The sequence below is a fragment of the Lontra canadensis genome, unplaced genomic scaffold, assembly GCF_010015895.1.
Source record: "Lontra canadensis isolate GAN:19392208 unplaced genomic scaffold, GSC_riverotter_1.0 scaffold117, whole genome shotgun sequence".
In the NCBI taxonomy this organism is placed as follows: Eukaryota; Metazoa; Chordata; class Mammalia; order Carnivora; family Mustelidae; genus Lontra; species Lontra canadensis.
Genome location: NW_022631111.1, coordinates 2,575,159 through 2,602,564, shown reverse-complemented (window position 1 = coordinate 2,602,564; position 27,406 = coordinate 2,575,159). Strand labels below are relative to the sequence as shown.

Below are 27,406 nucleotides of genomic sequence, written 5' to 3'. Positions count from 1 at the left end.
TAAAAAGAAATTTTAAAATAAAAAATTTTAAAAAATGAAAATAAAGATAGAAAAAGATATATCAAGCTAACACTAGTTGAAAGAAAACCTGACTAAATATATTGATAACAGAGTAGAGTTCAGAGCAGAGAACAGTACTTAACATGAAGATGATCATTGCATCAGGATAAAGGAGTCCTTCAATCCAGAGAACAATACTAAATATTTATGAACTTAATGACAAAGCTTCAAAATACATGAAGCCAAAACTCAAAGACCTACAAAGAGTAATGGGATAAATCAATAATTACAATTAGAGATTTCAATACTCCATTTCAATAACTAATAGAACAACCAAGCAGAAAATCAGCAAGAATATAATAGACTTGAACAACACTAACCACAACTTTACCTAATTAACATTTTTAGAACACTACACCCAAAACAGCAAAATACATGTTTTTCTCAAGTGCAAACAGAATAACCATTAAGACCATATTCTGGGCCATAAAATAAGATTCAATAGATTCAAAAGGATTCAAGTCATATAAAATATAACGTATGTTCTTTGACCAGAACAGAATTAAATTAGAAATCCAAAACAGAAAGATACTTGGAAAATCCTCAAATATTTGGAAACTATATAAGGTATTGCTAAATAACAAATGGCTCAAAAAAGATTCCAAAGGGAAGACTGGAAAAGTATTTTGAATTAAATAAAAATGAAAGCATAACATATTCAAATTTGTAGGATCCCACTAAAGTAATACTTAGAGGAATTATTTATAGTACTAAATATCTATATTTGAAAAGAAGGAAATTCTCTTGGGAAATCAGTGACCTAAGCTTATACTTTGATAAACTACAAAGAGATGAACAAATTAAATGCAAAGGAAGAGGAAGGTAGAAAATAATAAGTATCAAAAGAAAACAATAGAGAAAACGAATTAAACCAAGAGCTAGTTCTTTGAGAAGCTTAACGTAATTGATAACCTCTAGCTAAACTGGTAAGGAAAAAAATAATATTTACTAGTATCAGGAAATGAGAAAGGTGACATCATTATAGATCCTACATACATTAAAATGGTCTAAGAGGGGCATCTGGTTGGCTTAGTCAGTGGAGCATGTAGCTCTTGATCTTGGGGTCGGGAGTTCAAGCCCCATGTTGGCTGTAGAGCTTACTTTAAATAAATAAAATGGCATAAGGCAACATTAGAAACTTTACACCAATACGTTCAACAACTTAGATAATAAGGAAAAACTCCTTGAAAAGTACAAATGACCAAAGCTTACTACAGAACACACAAAATCTGAATAGACACATATAAGAAACTGAATTAGTAATTAAAAATCTCACAAAGAAAAACTCGGGCCCAAATGACTTCCCTGGTAAATGCTATCAAATATTTAAAAGAATAAATTATATCAGTCTTCAACAAACTATTTCAGAAACAGGGGAAGAGGTAACATTCCCTGACTCATTCTAGGAGACCACTACTACCTTAATACTGAACCATGCCAAAGACATAAAAAGAAGTTAAGTAAGAAATAAAAAGGATTGGCCACCATGACCAAGTGGGATTTACCCAAGGAAAACAAAGTTGGTTTAACATTCCAAAATCAATTAAGGTAATATATCATATTAGCAGAAGAAAAACACACGATCATCTCAACAGAGGCAGAAAATGCATTTGACAAATTCAATACCATTCATGGTAAAAACTCTTTAACAAAAAAGGAATAGATAAAACATCCTTAATCTGATAAAGGCACTTACAAAATACCAACAACTAAAATCACATTTAATGATGGAATGACTGAATGTTTTCTTCCATAAGGCAGAAAATTCTGCTCAACACTGTACTAAAGATTCTAACTTAATGGAGTAAGAAAAAAAAAAAAAAGGGGGAAAGAATAGAAGTAAATCAAGGGTACCCACGCTGGAAAGGAAGAGGTTAAAAAAAAAGAGGTTTTTACATGCATATGACAGAATCCTAGATTTCCTAGAGTCCTAGAAAGTATTAAATAAGTTCAGCAAAGTTGAAGGATACAAGATCAACATACAAAAATCAAGTATATCTGTATACTATGCAATAAAAAACAGGAAGTTGAAATTAAAACAATTCCATTTACAGTATCACAAAGAATAAAAACTTAAGAATAAATTTAATAAAGGACAGGCAGGACTTGTATACTTAAAACTATAATAAATAAATAAATGGTGATCTAAATAAAGAAAAGACATTGCATGTGCATGAAGTGGAACACTAACATTGTCAAGATAGGAATTCTTTCCAAATTGATCTACAAATTTAATGCATTCAAGATATAATTTCCAGCAGGTTTTTTTTTTTTTTGGTAGAAACTGATAAGCCAATCCTAAAATTTATATAGAAACTCAAAAAAGCTAAAATAGCTTTTGAAAAAAATAATAAGAGTTGGAGGATATACACCACCTGATTTAAAAACTTACTGTAAGTCCCAGTAACCAAGACAGAGTGGTACCAACACAAAGATAGACATGAGAATCAACAGAAAAGAATTAAGAGCTCAGAATTTCTTACATTTTTGGTTGATTTTTGCCAGCACAAATCAATGGAGAAAAGAATAATCTTTTTAAAAAATGCTGCCAGACAGGGGCGCCTGGGTGGCTCAGAGGTTAAAGCCTCTGCCTTCGGCTCAGGTCATGATCCCAGGGTCCTGGGATCGAGCCCCACATCGGGCTCTCTGCTCCGTGGGGAGCCTGCTTCCCTTCCTCTCTCTCTCTGCCTGCCTTCCTGCCTACTTGTGATCTCTCCCTCTGTCAAATAAATAAATAAAATCTTTAAAAAAAAAAATGCTGCCAGACAACTAAATATATATGCAAATGAAGTTAGACCTTTACCTCACACCATACATAAAAATTAAATCAAAATGGATAACAGTCCTAAGCATTAAGAGCTAAAACTGCAAATATTTCATGAAAACATACAGGAAAAAATATTTTGAGTTTGAGGTGGCAAAATGTTCTTAGGATATGACACCAAAGGTACAATCCATAAAAGAAAAAAACTTGATAAGCTGGACTTTATCACAATAAAATGTTTGAGTTTCAAAAGACACTATATGGGGGAGAGGGGTGGTGCTTTGATGGCTCAACTGATTAAGTATCCAACTCTTGGTTTCAGCTTGGGTCATTATCTCAGGGTCATGAGATCCAGCCCCACATAGGGCTCTGTGCTCAGCAGGGAGTCTGAGAGACTCCAGAGACTTAAGAGTCTCTCTCTCTATCCTCTACTTCTGCCCCTCCCTCTGCTTGCATGCACTATCTCTCAAATAAAATAAATAAAATCTTTAAAAAAAGATACAATATGGAAGTGAAAACAGAAGGCAAAGATTAGTAGAAAATTTTTACAAATGATAAATCTGATAAAGGATAAGAAACCAAAATATACAAAGAATTCTTATAATAAAAAAAAAGACAAGTAACCCATATAAAAATGGGCAAAAGGCTGAATAGACCTTTCTCCAGACAATATACAAATAGCTGATAAGCACATGAAAAGATTCTCAATATCACCAGCCCTCAGGAAAATGCAAATCAAAACCGCAATGAGATACCACAATTCACTCACTACAGTGGCTATAATCAAAAAGACAAAATAACAAGTGTTAGAAAGGATGTGGAAATACTGGAACCCCCATGTATTTCCACTCTGGAAAACAGTTTGCCAATACCTCAAAAAGTTAAAATGTAAATATATCATACAATCCAGCAATTTTCCTCCTAGGAGTCTATCCAAGAGAAATGATACCTTATGTCCACAAAAAGACATATACAGGAATGTTCATAACATTATTCATAGTAGCCCAAAGAAACAATCCAAATTTCCACCAACTTGTGAACAGATAAACAAAATGTGTATATCCATACGATGGACTGTTACTTGGCAATTAAAAGGAACAGACTAAGATCCATGGATGAACCTCAAAACACCCTTAGGCACACCTCAGTGGGCTCAGCTGGTTAAGCATCTGATTCTTGATTTCAGCTTGATCTCAGGATTGAGATTGAGCCCCATGTTGGGCTCTGCTCTCGGCATGGAACCTGCCTAAGATGCTCTTTTCTCTACCTCTGCCCCTCCACCCTCCCTCTTTCTAAAAATAAGTAAAAATAATAAAAACAGTATCCTTAAAAAAAACAGCAACATATTATGTTAGATGAGGAAGTCAGATATAAACCTCTGCATACTGTATAATTCCATTTATATGAAATGTCTAGAAAAGGCAATTATAGAAACTGAAAGCAGATCAGTGGCTGCCTGACGGAATGGGAAGGTAGGAGCATTATTTAAGTGTAGACCAGTACAAGGGAACTTTTTGGGATGATGAAAATATTCCAGAACTGGACTGCGATGATGACTGTACAATTCCATACATTTCTAAATATAATGAAATTGTACACTTAACAGTAAATGAATTTTATAATATTTTAAAATGTCTCAAAAAAGTGAAAAAAAACCCCTTAGCTAAACTCAATTTAGAAACTAGACATTATCTAGCTCAGCAAAGGTACAAGATACAAGATCAATAAATAAAAATCAACTGTGTATCTATATACTAGCAATGAACAAGAAACTAAAATGAAGAAAACAATTCCATTTAGAAACCCAATGTATTCTAAATGTACTGTTTTTTTAAAGAACCGGAGACTCTCAATCCAATTCCTCTGCTGTAGGAAAACTCAAAGCTTAGATCATTTTTTTTTTCATCTAATACTGAGTTAGAGCAAAGCAAAGGAACTGCCATTGTTTAGAAGGCTCCAACTTTTCCTACAAGAATGAAATCCATGCTTCACTCACCTATCTTGTGTCTGGGATCCAAGTAAAACAATAATTCTTTTAAAAACTATTAAAAGAGGTAGTAAGAACAAAGAGAATTTCTGTACAAGAGATCTGTGTCCCTGTCCTATCTCTGCAACCACCCAGCTCTACAACTTTGGACAAACCACTTTATCTTGGTTTTCAAAATGTGTTCTACAGACCCCAAAGGATTCCAGACACATGTGACTTATCTATGGGTATGGAAACAGTGGTGTTCTTTTGGTCTCCTCACAATGATCTTCTTATGGATGTTTATTTAGAATTCCAGGCAGGTTTAAATCAAAGAATTTCTTGGCTAGCACTAATTTGAAACCACTGGAGCAAAGGCATTCGGGCATTGTTCATCTTTAACACTGAAACTATAAAAGTCTTTTAGTGTAAAACCATCTCATTAGTTTGTTTTTAAGTCTTTTTCCATTGTTCCAATTATCTTCCCTAAGAGTGAATCAGTGTCACTTGTGGTTTTTTGTTTTTTTGTTTTTTTAAATAACATCATCAAAAGAAGAGGTGACTGGTGATAGAAGAACAGAAACAACAAAAATACTGGAATATTAGAATTTGTTGAAGCTGATTAATGAACATATTGCAGTTCCTTATATATTCTCTATACTTCATGTAATTTTGAAATTTTCATCATAAATTTTTAAAGACGTGGGTGCACTCGATAGTTCAGTCGGTTAACCATCCGATTCTTGGTTTCAGCTCAGGTCATGATCTCAGGGTTGTGAGACTGAGCCCCACGTCAGGCTCTGCAATCAGTGCAGAGTCTACTTGAGAGTCTCTCCCTCTCCTCCTGCCCCTGCCCCCACTCATGTGCACACACACTCTCAAATAAAATCTTTATAAATAAATAAAAACTTAAAAGATGTGGATAGCAAAGTTTTTAGACAAAAGATGGTGATAACTCGTGGTAATTCATTTCCTATGGTTCCAACATGAACACATGACAGAAGTTTTTTTAACTACACCTTACATGCCTTAGTCCATTCAGGCTTCTGTAACATAAATAACATAGACTGTGTGGCTTATCAAAAACAAATTTATTTCTCACAGTTCTAAAAGCTGGGAAATCCAAGAATAACTACTGGCAGATTTGGTGTCTAATGAAGGCTGGCTTTCTAGTTCAGAGACCTTTTTTTTTTTTTTTTTTTTTTAGTATATCCTCATAGAAGAGGAGTGCACGAGGGATCTCTCTGGACACTAATCCCATTCATGAGGGCTTCACCTTCATGACCTTATCACCTCCTAAAAACCTCACCTCCAAATACCATCACACTGGGGATTAATTCTCAACATACGGACTTTGGGGGGGGGACACAGATATTCAGTGTGACATACAAAACTAAGAAAAAAACCATTCACATGTAATTAAATAAAGCCCATATATATAAGGATGTTGAATTGTCACAGAATTTCTGAAGAACAGAGATTAAAAAATACCCAATATATGTGTCCCAGTCCCAATTTCTTGTTAAAGTCCTAACACCCAGTACCTCAGAATGTGATTTTATTTGGGAACAGGATCACTGCAGATATAATTAGTTAAGTTGGGATGAAATCATACCACAGAGCAGGGTAAATACTTAACTGAATAGGGACTAACATCCTTACAAAAGGAGGAAACTTGGGACACAGATACCCACACAAGGAGAGCACTACACGAAGATGAAAGCATACAGTGGGTGATATTTCTGCAATCCAAGGACTGTCAGCAACCACCAGAAACAAGTGAGAGGCATGCAACAAATTCTTTCTCATAGCTCCCAGAAGCAAGCAATCTTGTCTACTACACCTTGATCTCTTGGACTGCTAGCCTCTAGAACTGTGAGACAAAATTTCTGGTTGTCACCCACTTGTAATGGCAGTCCTAGAGAATTAATACATCTCACATTCTAAAGATCTGAGCAGGACTTACTAAAAAAGAACCCGAGAACGCCACATTATTGAGACCATAAAAGACAAATAAACAAAAACATTCTGTAAGAAAACTCGAAGGATGCAAGTACACCCTAACTGTTCTCTTCTTCTCCCCAAGAGAGTAGGGCCTTGGAAAATCACATCAGGTAAATGGAAACTCTTTAAGAACCTGTGAAAGAAGAGAATGGCATCTTACTTTGTAGTGGGGGGTTGCTGAACATCAGAAACTAGGCTTACGTCAAAAGCACGGGGACTTATCTGATACATGAATCTTTAAGTTTAGGAGCATATATAAATATATTTCCCATGCAGGGCATGTATTTCCTTCAGCATGGAGCAGTCTAAACTCAGTGAGTTGACTGGAGCCACCCTTAATAACATGGAGAAAAATGACCAGAAGTTGGACAAGGTACAACTGGGTGACTCAGTGAGTTAAGCATCCTACTCTTGATTTCAGCTTGAGTTATGAACTCAGGATCATGAGATTGAGCCCTGCTTTGGGCACTATGCTCATCGTGGAGTCTGCATGTGTCTCTCTCCTGCTCTCTCCACCTCTCTCTAAAATAAATAAATTAAATTTAAAAAAAAACTAATCTGGATTGGATCTTCAATCAGGAAAACAGCTATACACGGCATTTATTGAAACATTTGGGAAAATCTGAGTATTACCTATATATTGGATGATAGTACCAAATCATTGTTTGAGTGTGATAAATATGTACAAGAATGTCTGATTTTTGGACATACATGCTGAAGTATTTAGGGATGTACTAAATAATGTCTGCATTATGATCCTCTCAATTACTTCAGCCGAGAAAATAAATGTTAGCAAACAGGCAAAATATTAACAGGTAGAAAACCTAGGGGTAAGGCATATGGCTATTCATCCACCATTCTTTCAATTTTTCTGGGGGTTTGAGTTTTCCAAAACAAAAAGTTGAGAGGGAAAAAAAAAATGCTTTTTTTCCTTTGGCCAGGTAGAAGTCCTGCTTAAACCCCATTCAATGAAACTCCACCCATGAGACAAAATATACCAAGGTAAGATGACCCACACAATACAAGTGTACCTTTTTTTTTTTTAAGATTTTATTTATTTATTTGTCAGAGGGAGAGAGAGCGAGCACAAGCAGGGGGAGTGTCAGGCAGAGGGAGAAACTGGCTCCCCATTAAGGAGGGAGCCTCACGACAAGACCCAAAGGCAGTCACCCAAACGACTGAGCCATTCAGGCGCCCCTACAAGTGTACTTGAATTAGAGCTGAGCAGGGAATAAAGGAAAGAAGAGTGTTGCCAAAGGTGAAATATGAGGTATCCTGTGGGGAAGTGATCAGTTCTATGAGGGCCTTTGGGGAAAAAAAAAAAAAACATATTAGAGTCTAGCACAAAAGAGATAGCACCTATTTACAGGCCAGGACACCATGCTGGGTTACAATAGCATCATGCAAGTAAAACTGCCCCTTTCCTCTTTCTTCTGACAGTAAGTACAAGAGTGAAAAGGAAAAAGTAAAGATTAAAAGAACAAACTGCCACCAAATTCCTATCAAAATGAGAATGAGGGAAGGGGCAATCATTAAATTGGATATAAGATTAAAATGGGAATTTCTGTAACTTAAAGTATGTTTCAATTACTAAAAATAAGATAATTCTAGGGGCGCCTGAGTGGCTCAATCAGTTCAGCGTCTGCCTATGGCTCAGGGTTCTGAGACGGAGCTTCGCAATGGGCTCCCTGCTCAGTGGAAGCCTGCTTTTCCCTCTCCCTCCGTCTCCTGGCTGGGCTCATGGTCTCACTCTCATTCTCTATCTCAAATAAATAAATAAAATCTTAAAAAAAAAAAGATGATTCTTTTATGTACAAATGAAGAGCTAGGAAGGGAAAAGAAGAGTTGACCTTGCATAGATGAATAGAATAATCAAAAGAAAGATAAAGCAGAGAAATCAGGCTTTTCCAAAAACAACTCCCATTAATGAACTTGGGCTCAAGCCAGGAGGAACTCAGGAATCTGAAAGCAGAAACAGGCACTGAGGTAAAAGGAAAAAAAAAAAACCAACTCTCCCTGGGAGGAATGAAACCCAAGACACCTCCAATGAGACTGTAAACAAGAGTCAGACTCACTACTTAAAACAAAGTACTGTGTCTTCTAGATAGGAACAAGAGGCTGAAGAAGCTCAATTCATAAGTCCAGTCTCAAATGAAAAGACAGGGCTTGCCTGCAATGAAGGGAAGAATGAGAAATATCAGGGCGCCTGGGTGGCTCAGGAGGTTGCCTGTCTGCCTTTGGCTCAGGTCAGGCTGCCTGCTCAGCAGGGAATCTGCTTCTCCATCCCCCTGCTCTTGCACTCTCTCTCTCTTTCTCTCAAGTAAATAACATCTTAAAAAAAAAGAATAAGAAATATCTGTGCAACCAATAATAAGACCACCATGCCCTGGCATAAGGACGGGAGGAAACTCCTCTGGAAGATCTTACTGTAAGAACTTCCTCAGAGCTAAGGATTTCAGAAATTCAGGTGGGGGCAATTTCACAAAACTGCCTTACTAGAAAGGATAACGAAAGAAAAGAAAGAAAAGAAAGAAAGAAAGAAAGAAAGAAAAAAAGAAAGAAAGAAAACCTCTTAAAAATAAGGCAAGTTGATGGCATAAAAAAAGACACATAGACCAGTGGAACAGAGTAGACAACCCAGATATGGACCCTCAACTCTGTGGTCAAATAATCTTTGACAAAGCAGGAAAAAATAAACAGTGGAAAAAAGACAGTCTCTTCAATAAATGGTGCTGGGAAAACTGGACAGCTATGTATAGAAGAATGAAACTCAACCATTCTCTTACACCATACACAAAGATAAACTCAAAATGGATAATAGACCTCAACATGAGGCAGGAATTCATCAGAATCATAGAAAACATAGGCAGTAACCTCTTCAATATCAGCCACAGCAACTTCTTTCAAGATATGTCTCCAAAGGCAAAGGAAACAAAAGTGAAAAATGAACTTTCGGGACTTCATCAAAATCAAAAGCTTCTGTACAGCAAAGGAAACAGTCAACAAAACAAAGAGGCAACCCATGGAATGGGAGAAGATATTCGCAAATGACAGTACAAAGGGCTGATATCCAGGATCTATAAAGAACTCCTCAAACACACAAAACAGATAATCATGTCAAAAAATGGGCAGAAGACATGAACAGACACTTCTCCAATGAAGACATACAAATGGCTAACAGACACATGAAAAAATGTTCATCATCACTAGCCATCAGGGAGATTCAAATCAAAATCACATTGAGATACCACCAGTTAGAATGGCCAAAATTAACGAGAGTAAATAATGTGTTTCACTTATGAAAGTGGAGCATAAGAAATAACACAGATGACATGGGGAGATGGAGAAGAGAAGGGAGTTGGGGGAAATTGGAGGGGGAGATGAACCATGAGAGACTATGGACTCTGAAAAACAATCTGAGGGTTTTGAAGGGGCAAGAGGTGGGAGGTTGGGTGAGCCTGGTGCTGGGTATTACAGAGGGCATGTATTGCATGGTACAATGGGTGTGGTATATAAACAATGAATTCTGGTACACTGAAAAGAAATTTTAAAAATTTTAAAAGTTTTTTTAAAAATAAAGCAAGTTGAACTCACAAACAAAAAATTACAAAGTATGTAAAAAAGAAAAGGAAATCATTAAATTTCTCATAAAATCACTTTCTCATAAAATCACTCTAAAGTGACAACATAAGAACACAAAATCACATTCACTTATAAGAAATAAAAAGGTGGGGAGAGAGAAATTTGAAGAGAGTGGAAGAGATGAACAAGCTGTCATTGATTAGAAAAATTACAGAAAGCTAAAACCTAATTTTGGAATAGGGAAAAAACTAAATCATTCCAGAGAACTCAAGAAAAATTGTAAATATTTTCTCTCTTTTCATGGGTTTCTTTTCACTTTCTTGACTGCATCCTTGGAACACAAAGTTTTAATGTTTGATGAATTCCAATTTATTTTTTCTTTTGTCACAGGTGCTTTTGGTGTCTTATCTAAAAAACTATTGCTGGGTCCACAAAAATTTACTCTTGTGTTTTCCTCTAAGACTACTATAGCTCTAACTATTAATTTTATGTCTGTGATCAATTTGGAGTTCATTATTTTTTACATGGTGTGAGGTAGGGGTCCAATTTCATTACTTTTTATATGAACATCCCATTGTTCAGCAGAATTTAATAAGTAGTGTTGACATAACAGGAGAACCATTTGGAAACAAACTAGATTCATTATTCATACCTTATACCAAAGTAGTTCTAAGTGGATCCAAGATTACTGATATTATATTAGATGCATTACTGACATTACATTATTATATAAGTTACTGATATTATACAGTTAATATCCCCAATATACATTAAAAACTTCTTGAAAATAAAGAAAAAAGTGAACAGCCCTGTTTGAAAAGGCAGGAGATACTACAAATAAGACTCAATTCACAGAAAAAAAAATGGCTCTTAAACATACAAAAATACACTCATAATAGAAAGAATAAAAAAAACACTACACTGAATATATCCATCCTTAATTTGATCATGGTGTTAATATCACATGCCAAAATTTATCAAACAGTTTGCATTAATTTACCTCACTGTGCATCAAATGTACCCCAATAAAGCTATAAGGGAAAAAAAAATACATTTCATCACCAATGAAAAGGAATCTAGCAACATCTAGAAAAATTTATATTTACTACCAAAGGAATACCATAACTACACAGGGAAAAAAAAGGAACTAATCCAAGTAAATTTTAAGCTCAGTATTTTATTTACTCTTAGTCTAAAGAGACCTGTGGGGAAATACTGAACTTTACTTAGATTTGTGGTTGATAGTGGTAGGAGTACAGCAATTCTGAAGCTTTATAAGCATGTCTCAAACAAATATGGAATCAATATACTGCTGGTAGTTAGGTTGTTTCTAACTAGGAGATAAGGAAGACAGAAATAAGGAACTAGGGAGGCAAAGAAAAACCCTAGATATTAGATAGGGATTAGAGTATCAGTATGAATTTATGATTTAAACATACCTATTTTTTAACTCTGTCTACTAAGTCTAGAAGCAATGACATTTACAGGAGCAATGAACATATCTAATGCCCAGATCTTGAATGCTAAATACTATTTTAACGAAAAGGAATCAGGTTCTTAAAAAAAAAAAAAAAAAAGGCTGAGTTCAAAGCTAAGGAAGTACAAGATGAGTGTGGAAGCTCTTATATCAAAAACTACAAAAGTTCTAAAAAAGTGAGGTGGGGGGCGCCTGGGTGGCTCAGTGGGTTAAAGCCTCTGCCTTCGACTCGGGTCATGATCCCAGAGTCCTGGGATCGAGCCCCGCATGGGGTTCTCTGCTCAGCAGGGAGCCTGCTTCCTCCTCTCTCTCTCTGCCTGCCTCCCTGCCTACTTGTGGTCTCTGTCTGTCAAATAAATAAATAAAATCTTAAAAAAAAAAAAAAAGTGAGGTGGGGGGCACCTGGGTGGCGCAGTTGGTTAAGCCTCTGCCTTCGGCCCAGGTCATGATCTCAGGGTCCTGGGATCGAGCCCTGCATCGGGCTCTCTGCCGGGCAGGGAGCCTGCTTCCCCCTCTCTCTCTGCTTGCCTCTCTGCCTACTTGTGATCTCTCTCTCTCTCTCTCAAATAAATAAAGAAATAAAATAAAATAAAATAAAATAAAATGTGAGTGGGACATAGGAATTGGTATAGGACGTAGCTTGATAGGGTTCTCATTGGCCAGATTTAGAACTGTCTATCAAAGGAATAAAAATAGTGATGAACTATATAACACATTAAATGAAAGAATCCGTGAATCCATATATAAATAGATAAGAAAAAGTTCTACCAACGAACCAATTAATGTAAAACGACAGCAAATCACCACTTTGTAACAATCATAGTAACTAATTTTCACCACTAGGTGAAAGCTTGCTGGGAGACAGAATATTTGCACAAAGTATTCAGTAATTTTTTTAATTACAAAAAAAAGATAACTAATGTAGTAGAAAAATCCGATAAACAATCCCTAAACCAAGTCATCTAAAACCAACACTATCAGTAATGGACAAAGCAGCATCAAGTACCTCTGATGTGATGTGACAAAGATGTATGACATCTATAGAGATACATCGCATGTTTCTGCTGTCAAGTGCATAAACGGAATTGAATCATGAAGAATCAATCAGTTAAATCCATATTAGGGACAGTCTACGATAAACAATGAACATGTACTATTTAAGTATGCAAATGCTGTGGCAGAGAGGCTGAGGAATTGCTGCAGATTAAGACACTCAAGAAATAACAAAATGTTAATGTGTCATTCTGAACTGGATCAAAGCAGTTGCTATAAAACATAGTTTTAGGACAATCAGGAAATTTGAATGTGGACAGTATAGAGTAGGTAATAGCAGTATACTATATTTGAATATAGTATACTATATATCCTCAATGTGGGAACAGCCTTGGGGCCATGTAAGAGAATGTTATTCTGTATCCCTCTCTCACTTAAAATCCACCATAGACTCCCTATTTTAGTTGGAATAAAATCCATTCTTTTTTCTCCTGGCCTACAGGGCCCTCCGTGACTAGGTTCCTTCCTAGCACCCTCAGAATGCTTATCATACAATCCTCTTAATCAAGCTCCATCCACACTGGTTTTCTTTTCTACTCCTCAAAAACCAACTGACAGGCCTCTATATTAGCTGTTATGTCTGCCTGAGATACTCCTCCTCCTTTCTATAGCTGACTCCCTTATACCACTCATATCTCAACTTAGGTTATCTCTTCCAAAGCCTATCCCTAACCCTGCAGTCACTTACTATGACATGACCTTCCTTCCTTAATAGCATGTTATTATTTGAAATCACAGCATCTGTATCTGTGTATTTATTATTAGCCTCCTTTACTAGAATATATGTCATAAGAGTAGGAACTTATGTCTAGAGGTCACTCCTGCATTTCCAGAATGTAGGACAGTGCCTGACACAGTAGATACTTAACAATTAATCTCTAAATTACTGAGTTACTAATTTTGACATGTACCCAGTAGGGAGTCTACATTTAAGCATGATGAAAATCCTAAGGAAATCTCAACATCTTTACATGCTTAGTACTGGGGAGAAAAAAGGAGGGTGATAACTTTTTAGTATAAAAACATTATCATCAGGTCAGGAGACACACAAAAACAATTTATTACATTCATTCTGACTCTCAATATTATTATTTCTTTTCAAACTAAACAAAGCAGGAAGACAGGAAGAGAGGGTTTAAGAGGTAGTGAGGGGGGAGGGGCTGGAAGAGTGGGGGAGAGAGCACACACAAGAGAGGGTGAGCACAGATGTGTACAAGAGGGGAGGTATTAAAAGAACATCTACTGTGGAAGATACCAGCAAGGGTTTCTCTTCCAACCACTTTCTATCTCAAAACAAACCCCCAAAGTAGCGGGATTCATTAAAACTCATCTTCCAATAAACCTGTGGCTGATAGATTCAAGTTATAAAAGATTTGAATGGTGAACAATCATTTACTTACTCACTACCACACCCCTGCATTTTAGAACAAGCTGTGATGTATCTGAAGGTCATTTATGCCACATTCTTGTGCGCTGCTGTTACTGAAATTTTCATAGGTAACATCAGATAAGATACTTCTCCCGACTGGTTTGCCAAAGCCACTTCAGGATTTATCTCTGTATTTTCTAGTATTTGTTACACAGCAAGAGAAAATGAAACACTAATGAACCTGGCACACCGTGCTCTCAGTAACTTCTTAAATAAACTTACTACACCCACTCTTTTCTTCCCTAGAGAAAAATGTATGTGATTTAAATGGAACATTCTTATTGTGCTTTCATCCAGAAAGATTTGTGTAACTGCCCCACTGAAACTTGTGAACAGATACCGGATTACAAGTAAGGAGAAGTCAGAAGAGAATTATAATTAAAAAGGTATAATTTCTAAAAGCATGTAATTCAACCCTGAGCACCCCATCTCATAAAGATGTGAACTACAAAACATAAACACTATTTACTTAATCCTTTTACTTTCTCTAGAACAGAGAAATAACTAATCATCCTGGTGTTAAGAGCTGTCACGGGGCCTTGCTTTCATTCCATACAATCTGCTTCGCGTAAGTAGGGACAAACATAATGTCCCACAAAAGTAAAGTAAAATGTTCTATGAAAACACTAAAGACAAGCCTCCAGAGAAAAAGGAGCACAAATAAAAGACAGAATTTTAAATACTACTGATAAAGAAATAAAAGATGACTTATACCCAATTTTCAAAATGGGCAAAGGATGTGAATAGACATTTCTCCAAAAAAATACATGAAAATTACCAATATGCATATTAAAAATACCTAATATCACTAGCTCCCTGAAAATGCAACTCAAAGCCACAATGAGCTACCTACCACCCTCAAAATAACCAGGATGACTAAAATGAAAAAGGTAACAAAGTTGCTGGTAAAATATAAAATGGTGTAGCCACTTTGGAAAACAATTTTAACATTCCTTAAGATGTTAAACACAGTTACCATAAGACCCAGCAATTACACTCCTATCAATATATCCAATAGAACTGAAAACATCTGTTCATGAAAAACAAAAAAAAACCTGTATCTGAATGCTGAGAGCAGTACTGACAATAGCCAAAAAGGATAAACCCAAGACCCATCAACTGATGCACAAATAAAAGACTATGTACCATATAAGTGAATATATTAAACCATTAAAAGGAACCAAATACTTATAAATGCTACAACATATACATTTTTTTTTTTTTTTTTAATTTAAGTTAGCTCTACACCCAATGCAGTGCTTGAACTTATGACCCTAGATCAGGGCACCTAGGTAGCTCAGTCAGTGAAGTATGACTCTTGATTTCAGCTCAGGTCATATCAGGGTCCTAAGATTGAGCCCCATGTCAGGCTCCATGCTCAGTAGGGAGTCTTGCTTGTCTCTCTGTCCCTCACCCAGGCTTGTGCTCTTTCTCTCAAAAATAAAATCCTAAAAAAAAAAAGTCACATGTTCTACTGACTAAGATAGCTAGGTACTCCAACATGAATAAATCTTAAAAACACTATGCTAAGTGAAAGAAAGCAGAGGAAAAACATCACAAATTATATGATTCTATTTATGGGACATTTCCAGGATGAGCAAATTTATGGAGACAGAAAGATCAATGACTTGGAGGGAAGGGGAAAATAGGGAGGGAGTAGGTGCTAATGGGTAAGGGGTTTCTTTAGGGGATAATGGATATGTTCTGGAATTATACTGGTAATAGTTGTATACCTTTGCGAATATACTAAAAACTGATGGGTTGTACACACAAAAAGTTTTTTAAAAATATAGTCAGACATTTATTTTCAATCTATGGCTTTTGGCAATGTCCTAGCACACATCCATTTGTTAAGAATGTATGAAGAAATATATAAGGACATTACCTCCTCTATCCATCTTTTTTCATGGACACTTACCTGAAGTAGTCTGTCTTGTTTCCCACTACATTTTGGGGCATTTTAATTTGTTTTTACCTATTTATAGTGATGTTAGGCAAAACAAACAAACAAACAAACAAAAACCAAACAACAAAAACAATGTCTCCCTATCAGATACTCTCTGAAAATTCAATTTATCTTTCCAGGTTCACTTCTTGTGCACTTAAGAAATATATACATGGTTTTATGATTTTTATAAAAATGAAAACATACCCCAGATCCTCCTCTTGCATTTCTAATTCAACAATGTAGTACTGACATATTCAATAACCAAGCACATGGAGAATATTCCTCATTCTTTACCAATTACATAGTGCGGATGAAGCATACTTTAATTATCTAGTCTTCCACCAATTGACATTCATTCTTTGCACTGTCTCTTTAGAAAGTTACTATTATGCTCCTTTTTACTCTCCACAGTCTAGGCCCCATCAAGCTATACAATGTATGGAGTTGGTACAATGGGTGTCATTCTGGGTTCTAGGACCAAGCTGACTTGGAGGCCCAGCCTTACCATATACCGGCAATGTAACTTTGGAGAAGTTATATCCTTACTGTGCCTCAATTTCTTCACTAGCCTAAATATCTTATAGTCCTATAAGGAATAAATGTTTTGCTGGAGTAATTTTACTGCTATACCTCCAGAACAATGAATGTGAGGCACAGAAGTTCTCAAATATCAGCTATCATTATTACTATGCCTCCCCATGAATTCTTCATTACCAAGACTCATTATTCAGGAATGATTCCCTTTGACTCTGCTGTTAAAATTTTCTTCTGCTGTAGCTCTCTTAGCCCATAATGATTAATTCATCCAATGCTCTTAAGTACCCCTCAAAATCTGATGCAAATGTCAGCAAGCCTTAACTTCAACCTTTTACTCTTCCATGACCTTGCTTGCCTAATGACTTAGCACTTATATCAGTTATTTATAAAACTATCTATCTCCACAAGCTGAATGTAAATTTCTTGGAGCCAGGGATAGCATTTTGACTATCAAAATGTACCACCAAATATGCCAAGATGTGCTTGGCATTCGTCCATTCATTTGATCAACTATTATTTGAGTGCCAAGCCAGGCAATGCTGTGGGGACAGAGGAATAAAAATAAATGTTCTCCTTTGATGAAGCTTACATTCTATTAACAAATACAGAGATGACAAGTAAAGATATAATGTAAGATGAAGTGATGTGAGAAAAAAAATGAAGCAGGGTAAGGGGGAAAGGGAATGACAAGGTAGAGTGGTGTGTGATTATTTTACAGAGAGGTGAGAAAGGTTTCTCTGATAAGAAACTTAAGGTATGAGAATGAACCAGAAGAGATTCAAGAGAAGAATATTCATGTGGAAGTAAAAATACAAAGATCCAGAGAGGGAAAAAACCTGGTATATCTGAACAAGTCTTTGGAGGCAGCAAACAAGGTCAAGGCAAAGATGACAAAGTATAGGAAAAAACGCATTTTTGTCAATATGAGGATTTGGGGTTTTCGTCTGTATGAGATGAGAACCTGTGGGACACCTAAGCAGAGGAATGACATGATCTAAGTTAGAATCACCATCACTGTTAAGGGGAATATGAAACAGTAGAGGACCAAAGGCAATGGTTGGAAGACCAGAAAAGAAATAAAGGGATGATAATAAACTGACACAGGGTAAGACTTCAAGTTATATTACAAAGCGGTGGTAATCAAAATAGCATGGTAATGACACAAAAATGGACACATAATTAATTGCTCAAAATAAAAAACAGAAATAAACCCACAACTATATGATCGATTAATCTTCAACAAAGCAGGTAAAGAACATTCAATGGGAAAAGGACAGTCCTTTCAACAAATGGTGTTGGGAAAATTGGACAGCAACATGCAAAAGAATTTGGACTACTTTCTTATACCATATACAAAAATTCAAAATGAATTAAAGACCTAAATGTGAGACCTGAAATCATAAAAACCCTAGAAAAGAACAAGGTCAGCACCTCTTTGACACTGGCCATAGCAGCTTTTTTCTAGATATGTCTCCTGAGTTAAGGGATACAAAAGCAAAAACGAACTATTGGCACTACAAAATAAAAAACTTCTGCACAGCAAGGAAACAAGCATCAAAACTAAGAGGCAATCTATGGAATGGGAGAAGATATTTGCAAATGACGTATCTGATAAAGAGTTAATATCCAAAAAATATAAAGAACGTATACTAACTCAACACCCAAAAAACCGAATAATCCAATTAAAAAAATGGGCAAAAGACACGAACAGACATTTCTCCAAAGAAGACATCCAGATGGCCAACAGACACATGAGAAGATGCTCATCATCACTTACCATCAGGAAAATTCAAATCAATACTACAATGACATATCATCTCACACCTGTCAGAACAGCTAAAATCAAAACAGGTGTTGGCGAGGATGTGGAGGAAAACGAACCCTCATGAACTGTTGGCAGGAATACAAACTGGTGCGGCCACTGTGGAAAACAGTATGGAAGTTCCTCAGAAAATTAAAAATAGAACTATACTACAATCCAGCAATCACACTACTGAGTATCTACCCAAAGAATACAAAACAGTAATTCAAAGAGATACATGCACATTTATGTTTATAGCAGCATTATTTACAATAGCTAGGATATGGAAGCAGCCTAATGTCCAACAATTGAATGGATAAAAGATGTGACATATATTTATATGTATACACTCACACACAACAGAGTATTATTCAACCATAAAAAGAATGAAATCTTTCCATTTCCAACCACACAGATGGCGCTACAGAGAATAATGCTAAGCAAGATAAGTTAAAGAAAGACGAATAACACATCACTGCATTCACGTCGAATTCAAGAAACAAAATAAACACAGGGGAAAAAAGAGAGACAAACCAAGAAACACTCTTAATCATTGAGAACAGAGGGGCGGTGGGTAAAACAGGTGATAGGGATTAAATAGTACACTTATCATGATGAGCAGTGGGTGGTGTACGGAAGCATGAATCACGGTGTTATACACCTGAAACTAATATAACACTACCCAGCTAACTGGAATAAGATAAAAAATATAAAAAAAGGAAGAAATGGTGAGAGCAGTAGAGATCTCTTCTAGTTGCTTATTTTCTCAGTAAAACAGTAAGCAAGATCACTAATGGAAAGTGAGGAGTGAGAAGTGAGGAAGTGGTGGTGCCTGGGTGGCTGAGTCGTTAAGCATTCTGCCTTTGGCTTGGGTCATGATCTTGAGGTCCTGGGATCGAGCCCCATATCGGGCTCCCTGCTCAGTGGGAAGCCTGTTCCTCCCTCTCCCACTGTGTCTCTGTCAAATAAATAGAATCTTTAAAAAAAAAAAAAAAAGTGAGGAGGTGGTGGAAGTTTGAAAGCAGAGAAATTACCGCCAGCATCACGTGAGAATGTATAGAGTAAGGAAATGTGATAGGATTTCAGGCAGCACTGAAGACCTACGTTCAGGGGCTAAAATTTAAAGTGAGACCATTCAACAATGTTGCATTTTACACTGTCCATCTACATGTACAGTAGACAGAGCTGGATTTAATTAGATGTGTACAACAGGAGAAGGGTCAAGAAATGTGAGGGTGGGGCACCTGGGTGGCTCAGTGGGTTAAGACTCTGCCTTCAGCTCAGGTCATGATCTCAGGGTCCTGGGATCAAGCCCCGCATCGGGCTCTCTGCTCAGTGGTGAGCCTGCTCCCCCCTCTCTCTGCCTGCCTCTCTGCCCACTTGTGATCTCTCTCTCTGTCAAATGAATAAAAATAAAATCTTAAAAAAAAAAAAAAGAAAGAAAAGAAATGTGAGGGTATGTAAAAAGGAATAATTATAAATGACTGTGTATACAAAGTGAGGAATAAGAAGGTGATCTAGCAGGTATTCAACAAGTAATGAGATGAATTTAAAAAGGAGATATTAATACAAGCCTCCCCAATCTTTAACTTAAAAATCTGCAATGACTGCCACAGGCCTCCTTACCAAACTCCTCAGTATTAATCTTCGATGCCTTTCCACACTACACAAATACTTTTTTTTTTTTTTTAATTTGACAGAGAGAGAGAGAGCACAAGTAGGCAGACTGACAGGCAGAGAGAGAGAGGTGGGCTCTCTGCGGAGCAGGGAGCCCAACATGGAGCTCAATCCCACAACCCTGGGATCATGACCTGAGCCAAAGGCAGATGCTTAACCAACTAAGCCACCCAGGCACCCCCCAACACAAATACTTCTAACAGCTATTGCTCTAACATATCTGTTAAGCTCCACTTGAGTGATAACCAGGATATTCTAAAGCACCTTAATCTGCTCAGTCTAAAGACTTCTAAAGGTTTGGAGTTGGCATTCCCAGAAAGAATTAATACAAGTTTTTAAATGTAGTTCTTATCTCCAAACTCCTAGAGAGTTTATAATTAAATAACCCTTGAAGCTAATAGCTGGGCTACAAGCATAGCTTTGTTATAGAGAATTGTTCTATGTAATGGTACACATTCTAGTGGTATCTTATATCCTAGGATGTTTTTCATAATTTCTCTGCATACCGCTGTAATCAGTTTCACAAGACAAAGAAGGCCATCAATTGTCTTCCTATTATCATCTCTTACCTTTCATTCCTTTTTTTTTTTTACTCTACCCACCCCTTATATTAATATTAACAATAATCAGTCATTAGTCAATAGACCAGACCCTTATTAAGGAATCTCCAATTTCTCATAAATACTAACCAAACACTGGGTATAGCTCATTTCTTCATTAAAATTACTTAAAAACAAAACAAATGAGAATTCCTTCAAGAATAAAAAATAAGAACTACAGCTGTTAAACCTGTTTTCAAGAGGAGGAGGTATAGGTTTATTACACCACTAAGGGAGTCTTCAGTCACACTCCTGGAGAATGTTGTTCTCCAAGTCAGATATCTCTTCTCCGTGCCAATATAAACAAAATGTTGGCTAACTGTCAGGAACAAAATGTAAAAGTTCACTCGCGCACCATCACCTAGAATTAAGGCCACAGCTTGTTGTTAGGGACACAAAAGCTTAGGTAATTATCTAATAAAAAACTGTGAGAACAATTCCTTTAGTAAAAACAGGAACACTTGTTCTTCTGCTTCAGTATAAAAATAAAAATACATCATTAAAAAAAAACCAGAAAATTCTTTTCCTTTCACCAATTTCTTTTGAAATTTTCTCTTCTCTTCACTAATTCTCCGAGAAGGCTAATATATTCTCCACCAGCCCCACATGCTTAAAGCAGCTAAAATGCACACAGCAGCAAGAACTGAAGAAATGAAGTTATATAACACATATTCCAGTGAAAGTGACATGCTTCATTGGCCTAGTATTTCTATCATGAAAGTTAATGTCAAGTTGGTGAAACAAAATTCTTACAATGATTTCACATGACTAAAGTAGAAAGCTAATTTATATGGACAGAAGATGAGAAATTTCTATGTTCTTCAAAAAAAGGAGCTGAGCTTTCCAACCAGGGCCTGGCAAAATGGCTCCCGCAAAGAAGGGGGACAAAAAGAAGAAAGGCCATTCTGCCGTCAATAGGGCAGTAACCAGAGCATATACCAACATTCACAAGTGGATCCATGGGGTGGGTTTCAAAAAGTGTGGCCCTCCGGCACTCGAACAGATCTGTAAATCTGCCATAAAGGAGATGGGAACTCCAGATGTGTACACTGACACCAGGCTCAACAAAGCTGTCTGAGCCAAGGGAATAAGGAATGTTCCATACCCTATCTGTGTGCAGTTGTCCCAAAAACACAAGGATGAAGATTCCCCAAACAAGCTCTACATGTTGGTCACTTCTGTACCTGTCTCCATTTTCAAAAATCTACAGTAGGGCACCTGGGTCGCTCAGTGGGTTAAGCCTCTGCCTTCAGCTCGGGTGATGATCTCAGGGTCCTGGGATCGAGCCCCACATCAAGCTCTCTGCTCAGCAGGGAACCTGCTTTCCCCTCTCTCTCTGCCTGCCTCTCTGCCTACTTGTGATTTCTGTCAAATGAATAAATAAAATCTTTAAAAAAAATTTACAGTTAATGCGGATGAGAACTAATAGCTGATTGTCACAAATAAAGGTATAAAACTGGAAAAAAAAAAGGATGGGGAGCTGAGAATACTATACAATTCATAATAAACAGAAAGAATCTGACCAATCATATATGGAGACAAAAGCACACACAGAGAGAGGCACACACAGGAGACACAGAGAGAGAGAAACACACAGAGGTTTCCCCACCCCGGAAGTATCTTCAAATTCTATCCCTTATGTATAAGCATCTCACATGGAAACATTGACAATTCTGGAATTCTGATGATGTGGTATAATTTATGTTAAAATACAGGAAGTAAGTATGTGGTGGTAAAGAGATTAAGTGTTACTGGATTTTATTTTTGCAAATCCATATGATAAACCCTATATACCAAGGATATAAAATTAATGCAACTTAATATTACTATTTTAGACCCAATCTTCAAAGCCTAACACACACAAAATAACAGCCTTTCAAGCAATGAACTATGGTTTAGAAATGAAGCATATGCCCCAACCAAAACAGTTAAAGTACCAAGGTTCAAATAATGACAATGACGACTCTTTCCATCATCAGTACATCCTGCACTAGCATGGACAACCATCGTCCCAATTCTTCAGTCTACGTCTGTGAATGCATAATAAAGGGATCAAAGCTGAGGATTAGCCTTCTCATTCCTATGAGGCCAGTCATCACAATATTTTTCTTCCTCCTGAAACCCAAGACACCATAATCCTCCACTCCTTTCCACCACCCCCTTCATCTATTTTCCTGCTTTGTTAAGATGGAAAGTTGAAATGCATGACATCAGGATACATAAAAAGTGATAAAGCAAGACTATTAATCAAAATAATTATTAGCATATCAACCAAGTAAATATGCAAAAATCTAGTAAATAAAAGATACTACCATAATTAAGGTCAAGTTCATTGCTTTATCTCATGTCTGCCTGCCCTTCACTCAGAATACACTTCAGTTTTATATTCTGACATGTTTACATGGCATCTTTTACATCCTGGACAAAGATTCACCCAAGGGTTATAAATAATATTTTCTGGGTCAGCATTTTAAATAAATTTTAAGATTCCCCATAAAAAATGATTTGAATTATAATGACGATATTACAATATTAGAATGTCTGTGTAAGGGATGCCTGGGTGACTCAATCCTTGGTTAAGCGTCTGCCTTAGGCTCAGGTCCTAGGATCCAGCTGGTATTGCATAGCATCAGGCTCCCTGCTCAGAGGGATTCTGCTTCTCCCTCTCCTTCATCCTGTCTCCCCAACTCGTGCTCTCTCTGCAACAAATAAAATCTTAAAAAAAAAAAAAAATGACTGGGCGCCTGCATGGCTCAGTGGGTTAAAGCCTCTGCCTTCGGCTCAGCTCATGATCCCAGGATCCTGGGATCAAGCCCCATGTCAGCGGGCTCTGCTCAGCAGGAGGCCTGCTTCCTCCTCTCTCTCTGCCTGCCTCTCTGCCTACTTGTGATCTCTGTCAAATAAATAATTTTTTAAAAAGATATGACTGTGTACTATTTTTTAAAATATAGACATATACCCAACACAACAAGTAGAGTTTCTATTTTCCTCTGTAAATCCATTTAAAAGTATATATATGATTACCATATCAATGTCAAAAGGGTTAGACTATACTCAGGGACAAGTAAAAGCCTTTGAAGTGGTCTTACCATCAAAAGAAATAATTATCGTAAGAGCTTGTTTATTTTTATGTGTGAAAGTGTAGTTTTGCTGTGTTTCTGTAAGTTTCTCTGTTCATAAAAGTATAGATGAAACATAACTAACCTAATTCAAGATGTTAAAATTAATTATGTTAAATAAAATTAAACAAAGCACTGAAGTTGAATCACATGCTGGGGCTCCTTCTGATCAAAAAGATAGTGACCAAGTAAGGTACTTCTGGAGGACATTAGTTCCCTAATCTAGAATGTATGACCACTTACCATTTAGGCATAATAAAATGCAGAATATAAATAAGCTGATGATAATTTATTTAATTTAGGATGAACTACATGTAAATTCTTTATAATTCTGAAAACATGTATATCTTTAAAGTATCAGTATCAAGAATATTCACAATATTTGATATGAAATCCTAGATCATATAGAAACTTGTAAAAGTAAACAGATTTGATTCTACTACCATTCAATGTTAGCCCTTTACTTTCCCCACCCCCTGCACTGCCTTCTCTCCCTACCAACCCACCAATCCAGTTTCTATCATCAGAACTTTACAAATGAACTACAACATAACAAGGTTTTCAAAGAAAGAATAATCACGATGTGATTCTTCCATCACGTAAATGTAACAGTACTGATTTAACTCAACTTCTAGAACAGAAATGACCACTTTCAACGTAAACTGAAGATGTTACTCTTCTATTACAATCCTTCCCTATTTCCTGAAGTTAAGATTCTGCTAAGATAGATAGATAGATAGATAGATAGATGGCATTGTTCAGCAGTCTAACCTTCAGATTTCAAGATTAATTTTAGAGTACAAAAAGTCAAACCTCAGGACTTTCTAAAAGACCTAAAAAGCTTTATTACTATACTTCTTTGGTTTCTGTTATAGAAACATTTTTTTTTTCTTTTTTAAGATTTTATTTATTTATTTGACAGAGACAGAGACACCGAGAAAGGGAATTTAAGTAGGGGAGAGGGAGAGGGAGAAGCAGGCTTCCCGTGGAGCAGGGAGCCTGATTTGGGGCTTGATCCCAGGACCCTGGGATTATGACCTGAGCCAAAGGCAGATGCTTAACAACTGAGCCACCCCGGCACCCAAAATAGTTCTTAATCATATTCACACCCATGAAATCTTTTCCTGAATGACACAAACCAGAGTTTCTGTGCTAAAATGTTATGATTCAAATTCCCTGCTTTAAAGAAAAAAATCACCATCAACAATACCTGACAATTATAATCTAAGCTATGTAAAGTCTAAAATAACTATGAAGGATATACGTTAGTGGCCATTTTTAAGTATGCTTTATGATGATAAGATTTAGGGAGGGAGGTGGGTTATTTAAGATATGGATCTGTTCGTATTTACAGGATGTGCTAAAGAATACTTTGAGCTTATCTCTTTAAAATGATTGTGATAGGGGCACCTGGGTAGCTCAGTGGGTTAACACCTCTGCCTTGGCTCAGGTAATGATCCTGGGGTCCTGGGATCGAGCCCCACATCAGGCTCTCTGCTCAGCAGAGAGCCTTCTTCCCCCTCTCTCTTTGCCTACTTGTGATCTCTATCTGTCAAATAAATAAATTTTTAAAAATCTTTAAAAAAAAAAAAAAAAACGATTCTGATGGGTAGCTCAGTTGGTTAAGCATCTGCCTTAGGCTCAGGTCATGATCCCAGGATCCTGAGACTGAGCCCCCATGTGGCTCTGCTCAGCAGGGAGCCAGCTTCTCCCTCTCCCCCTGCCGGCCACTCCCCCTGATTGCGCTTGCCTATGGGTGTGCACAAGTACGCTCTTTGTCAAATAAATAAAATCTTTAAAAAAAAAAAAAAAAGTTTGTGATAAAAATCACAGATTGAAACCTGCCTAAAAATTTCATTCCTAGATCTTAACTTAATTTTGCTTACTTATATTTTCTATTGACAACCTGTATTCTATTTGCAACCAACAGTCCAGTAATAAAGCCCTCTGAAACCTGTATCTAGCAGAGAGGGATTAGACCAACTCAGAAGTAAATAGCATGGTATATGGGTTAGGTTGTTTATAATACAGCTTCATTATCTTGAAGTATTATGAATTCTCAAACTATAAAATATCTTCAAATTACCATATACACAGTTTTAACATTTGGAAATTGTTAAAATTTCTAAAAACTATAAAAAGGCAAAAAAAAGTTTCCCTTGTATCAGTTCCCATTACATTACAAATGCACTTTTTCCAGATAATCTGCCTTTATGAATTAAATCAAAGAGTTTGGATGATTACATTCGAAGTTCATAAAGGACCAAAAGAGTAATATATCTAACCCATTTGAAAGTGATATGGTTCGGTCTTTATAATTTTTATTTTAAAGGTTGTACGAAGCTAGATTATGAGGCTGCTGCAAATCCGGGAAATCTATCAGAGGCATAAGATGGAAAATAAAAGAGAAAATGAAAAGACAAAAGTAAATATATTTTCCATTTTGTACAACCATTCAGTAGTAATGTAATTAAATTTAGTTAACCACTAGTTAACTACTTAATCATGCAAAAGTAACCATTCAGGTTTATCTCTCTACATGATCTCTCTACATGAATCACATTATTAATGTGATTTCTAGACCTTTCAGTAAATTACTTGTTAAAAAGTAAAAGTACTTTTAATTAAAAATTACATTAATTATGATTGTAGAATCTTAGGCACTTAACTGAAATTAAGGCAAGGATCACTACAGAAGTATTAAAAATGGTATAGAAAAGCAGCTCTATCAAAGTTTACCAAAGACTGAGATATTGTGCCTGGACATGCCTACTCCTTAGTTGTGATTAGTGTGTCTGATTCTTTTCACCTCAATCTATCTGGATGGTGTGGGGATGAGAGGATAACAGGAAGCTTTTTACACAAACACAAACCTCTCTCCTGAGACATCTTCTGAGTGATGTATTAACACATTAAAATCATGAGAAACCTTTCCAAAATTACAATGATATATATACATACCCTTTCAATACAAAGCATTTCTCATTATCATTGATGGCATATAGCTTTCTTCACATTCTTTTCCCTTTCACAGAAGAACTCAATTACAAACACTACACAACTACTGATGCAATATAAAGTAATTTCTCCCAAATTCTCCTAATGTGATCAATTTTCTATGTATAGAAAATGTATACCATCAACTTGCATGACAAAGAGTCCCAGTGTCTAATGGGCTTAACACTCATATCTCAGTCATGGCTGCATGGCCAGGAAAATGAACATCATGATGGACTCCTGCATTCTTCACATTGTGCTCATGGACAAAGTCAGTGTAGTTTCTATGTGCAGGCTGGGGTGGGGACAAGGCCCTTGTGTTCCACTGGTTTCCACCACGTTGACAGCAGTCACTGGCAGCAGAGAGCCTGGATGGTTGGGGAGTGGGAGGGG

At 36.5% G+C, this 27,406-nt stretch overlaps 1 protein-coding gene and 1 pseudogene across 7 annotated transcripts in view; one reads left to right on the top strand and one right to left on the bottom strand.

Annotated features, from left to right (window-relative positions):
• EPB41L5 (erythrocyte membrane protein band 4.1 like 5) overlaps nt 1-27,406 on the bottom strand; it is a 133,367-nt gene that overhangs the window by 34,772 nt on the left and 71,189 nt on the right. The window contains exon 17 of one of the 7 annotated variants that reach the window (XM_032840903.1): nt 26,316-27,381. The exons of the other annotated variants lie outside the window; for them this stretch is intronic. Within the exon in view, the coding sequence (XP_032696794.1) occupies nt 27,201-27,381 (181 nt within the window). The 3' untranslated portion in view covers nt 26,316-27,200. Of the gene's footprint in view, nt 1-26,315; nt 27,382-27,406 lie in introns of those variants that run through there. 7 annotated transcript variants of the gene reach the window in all.
• On the top strand, nt 21,760-22,110 carry LOC116857063 (annotated as a pseudogene).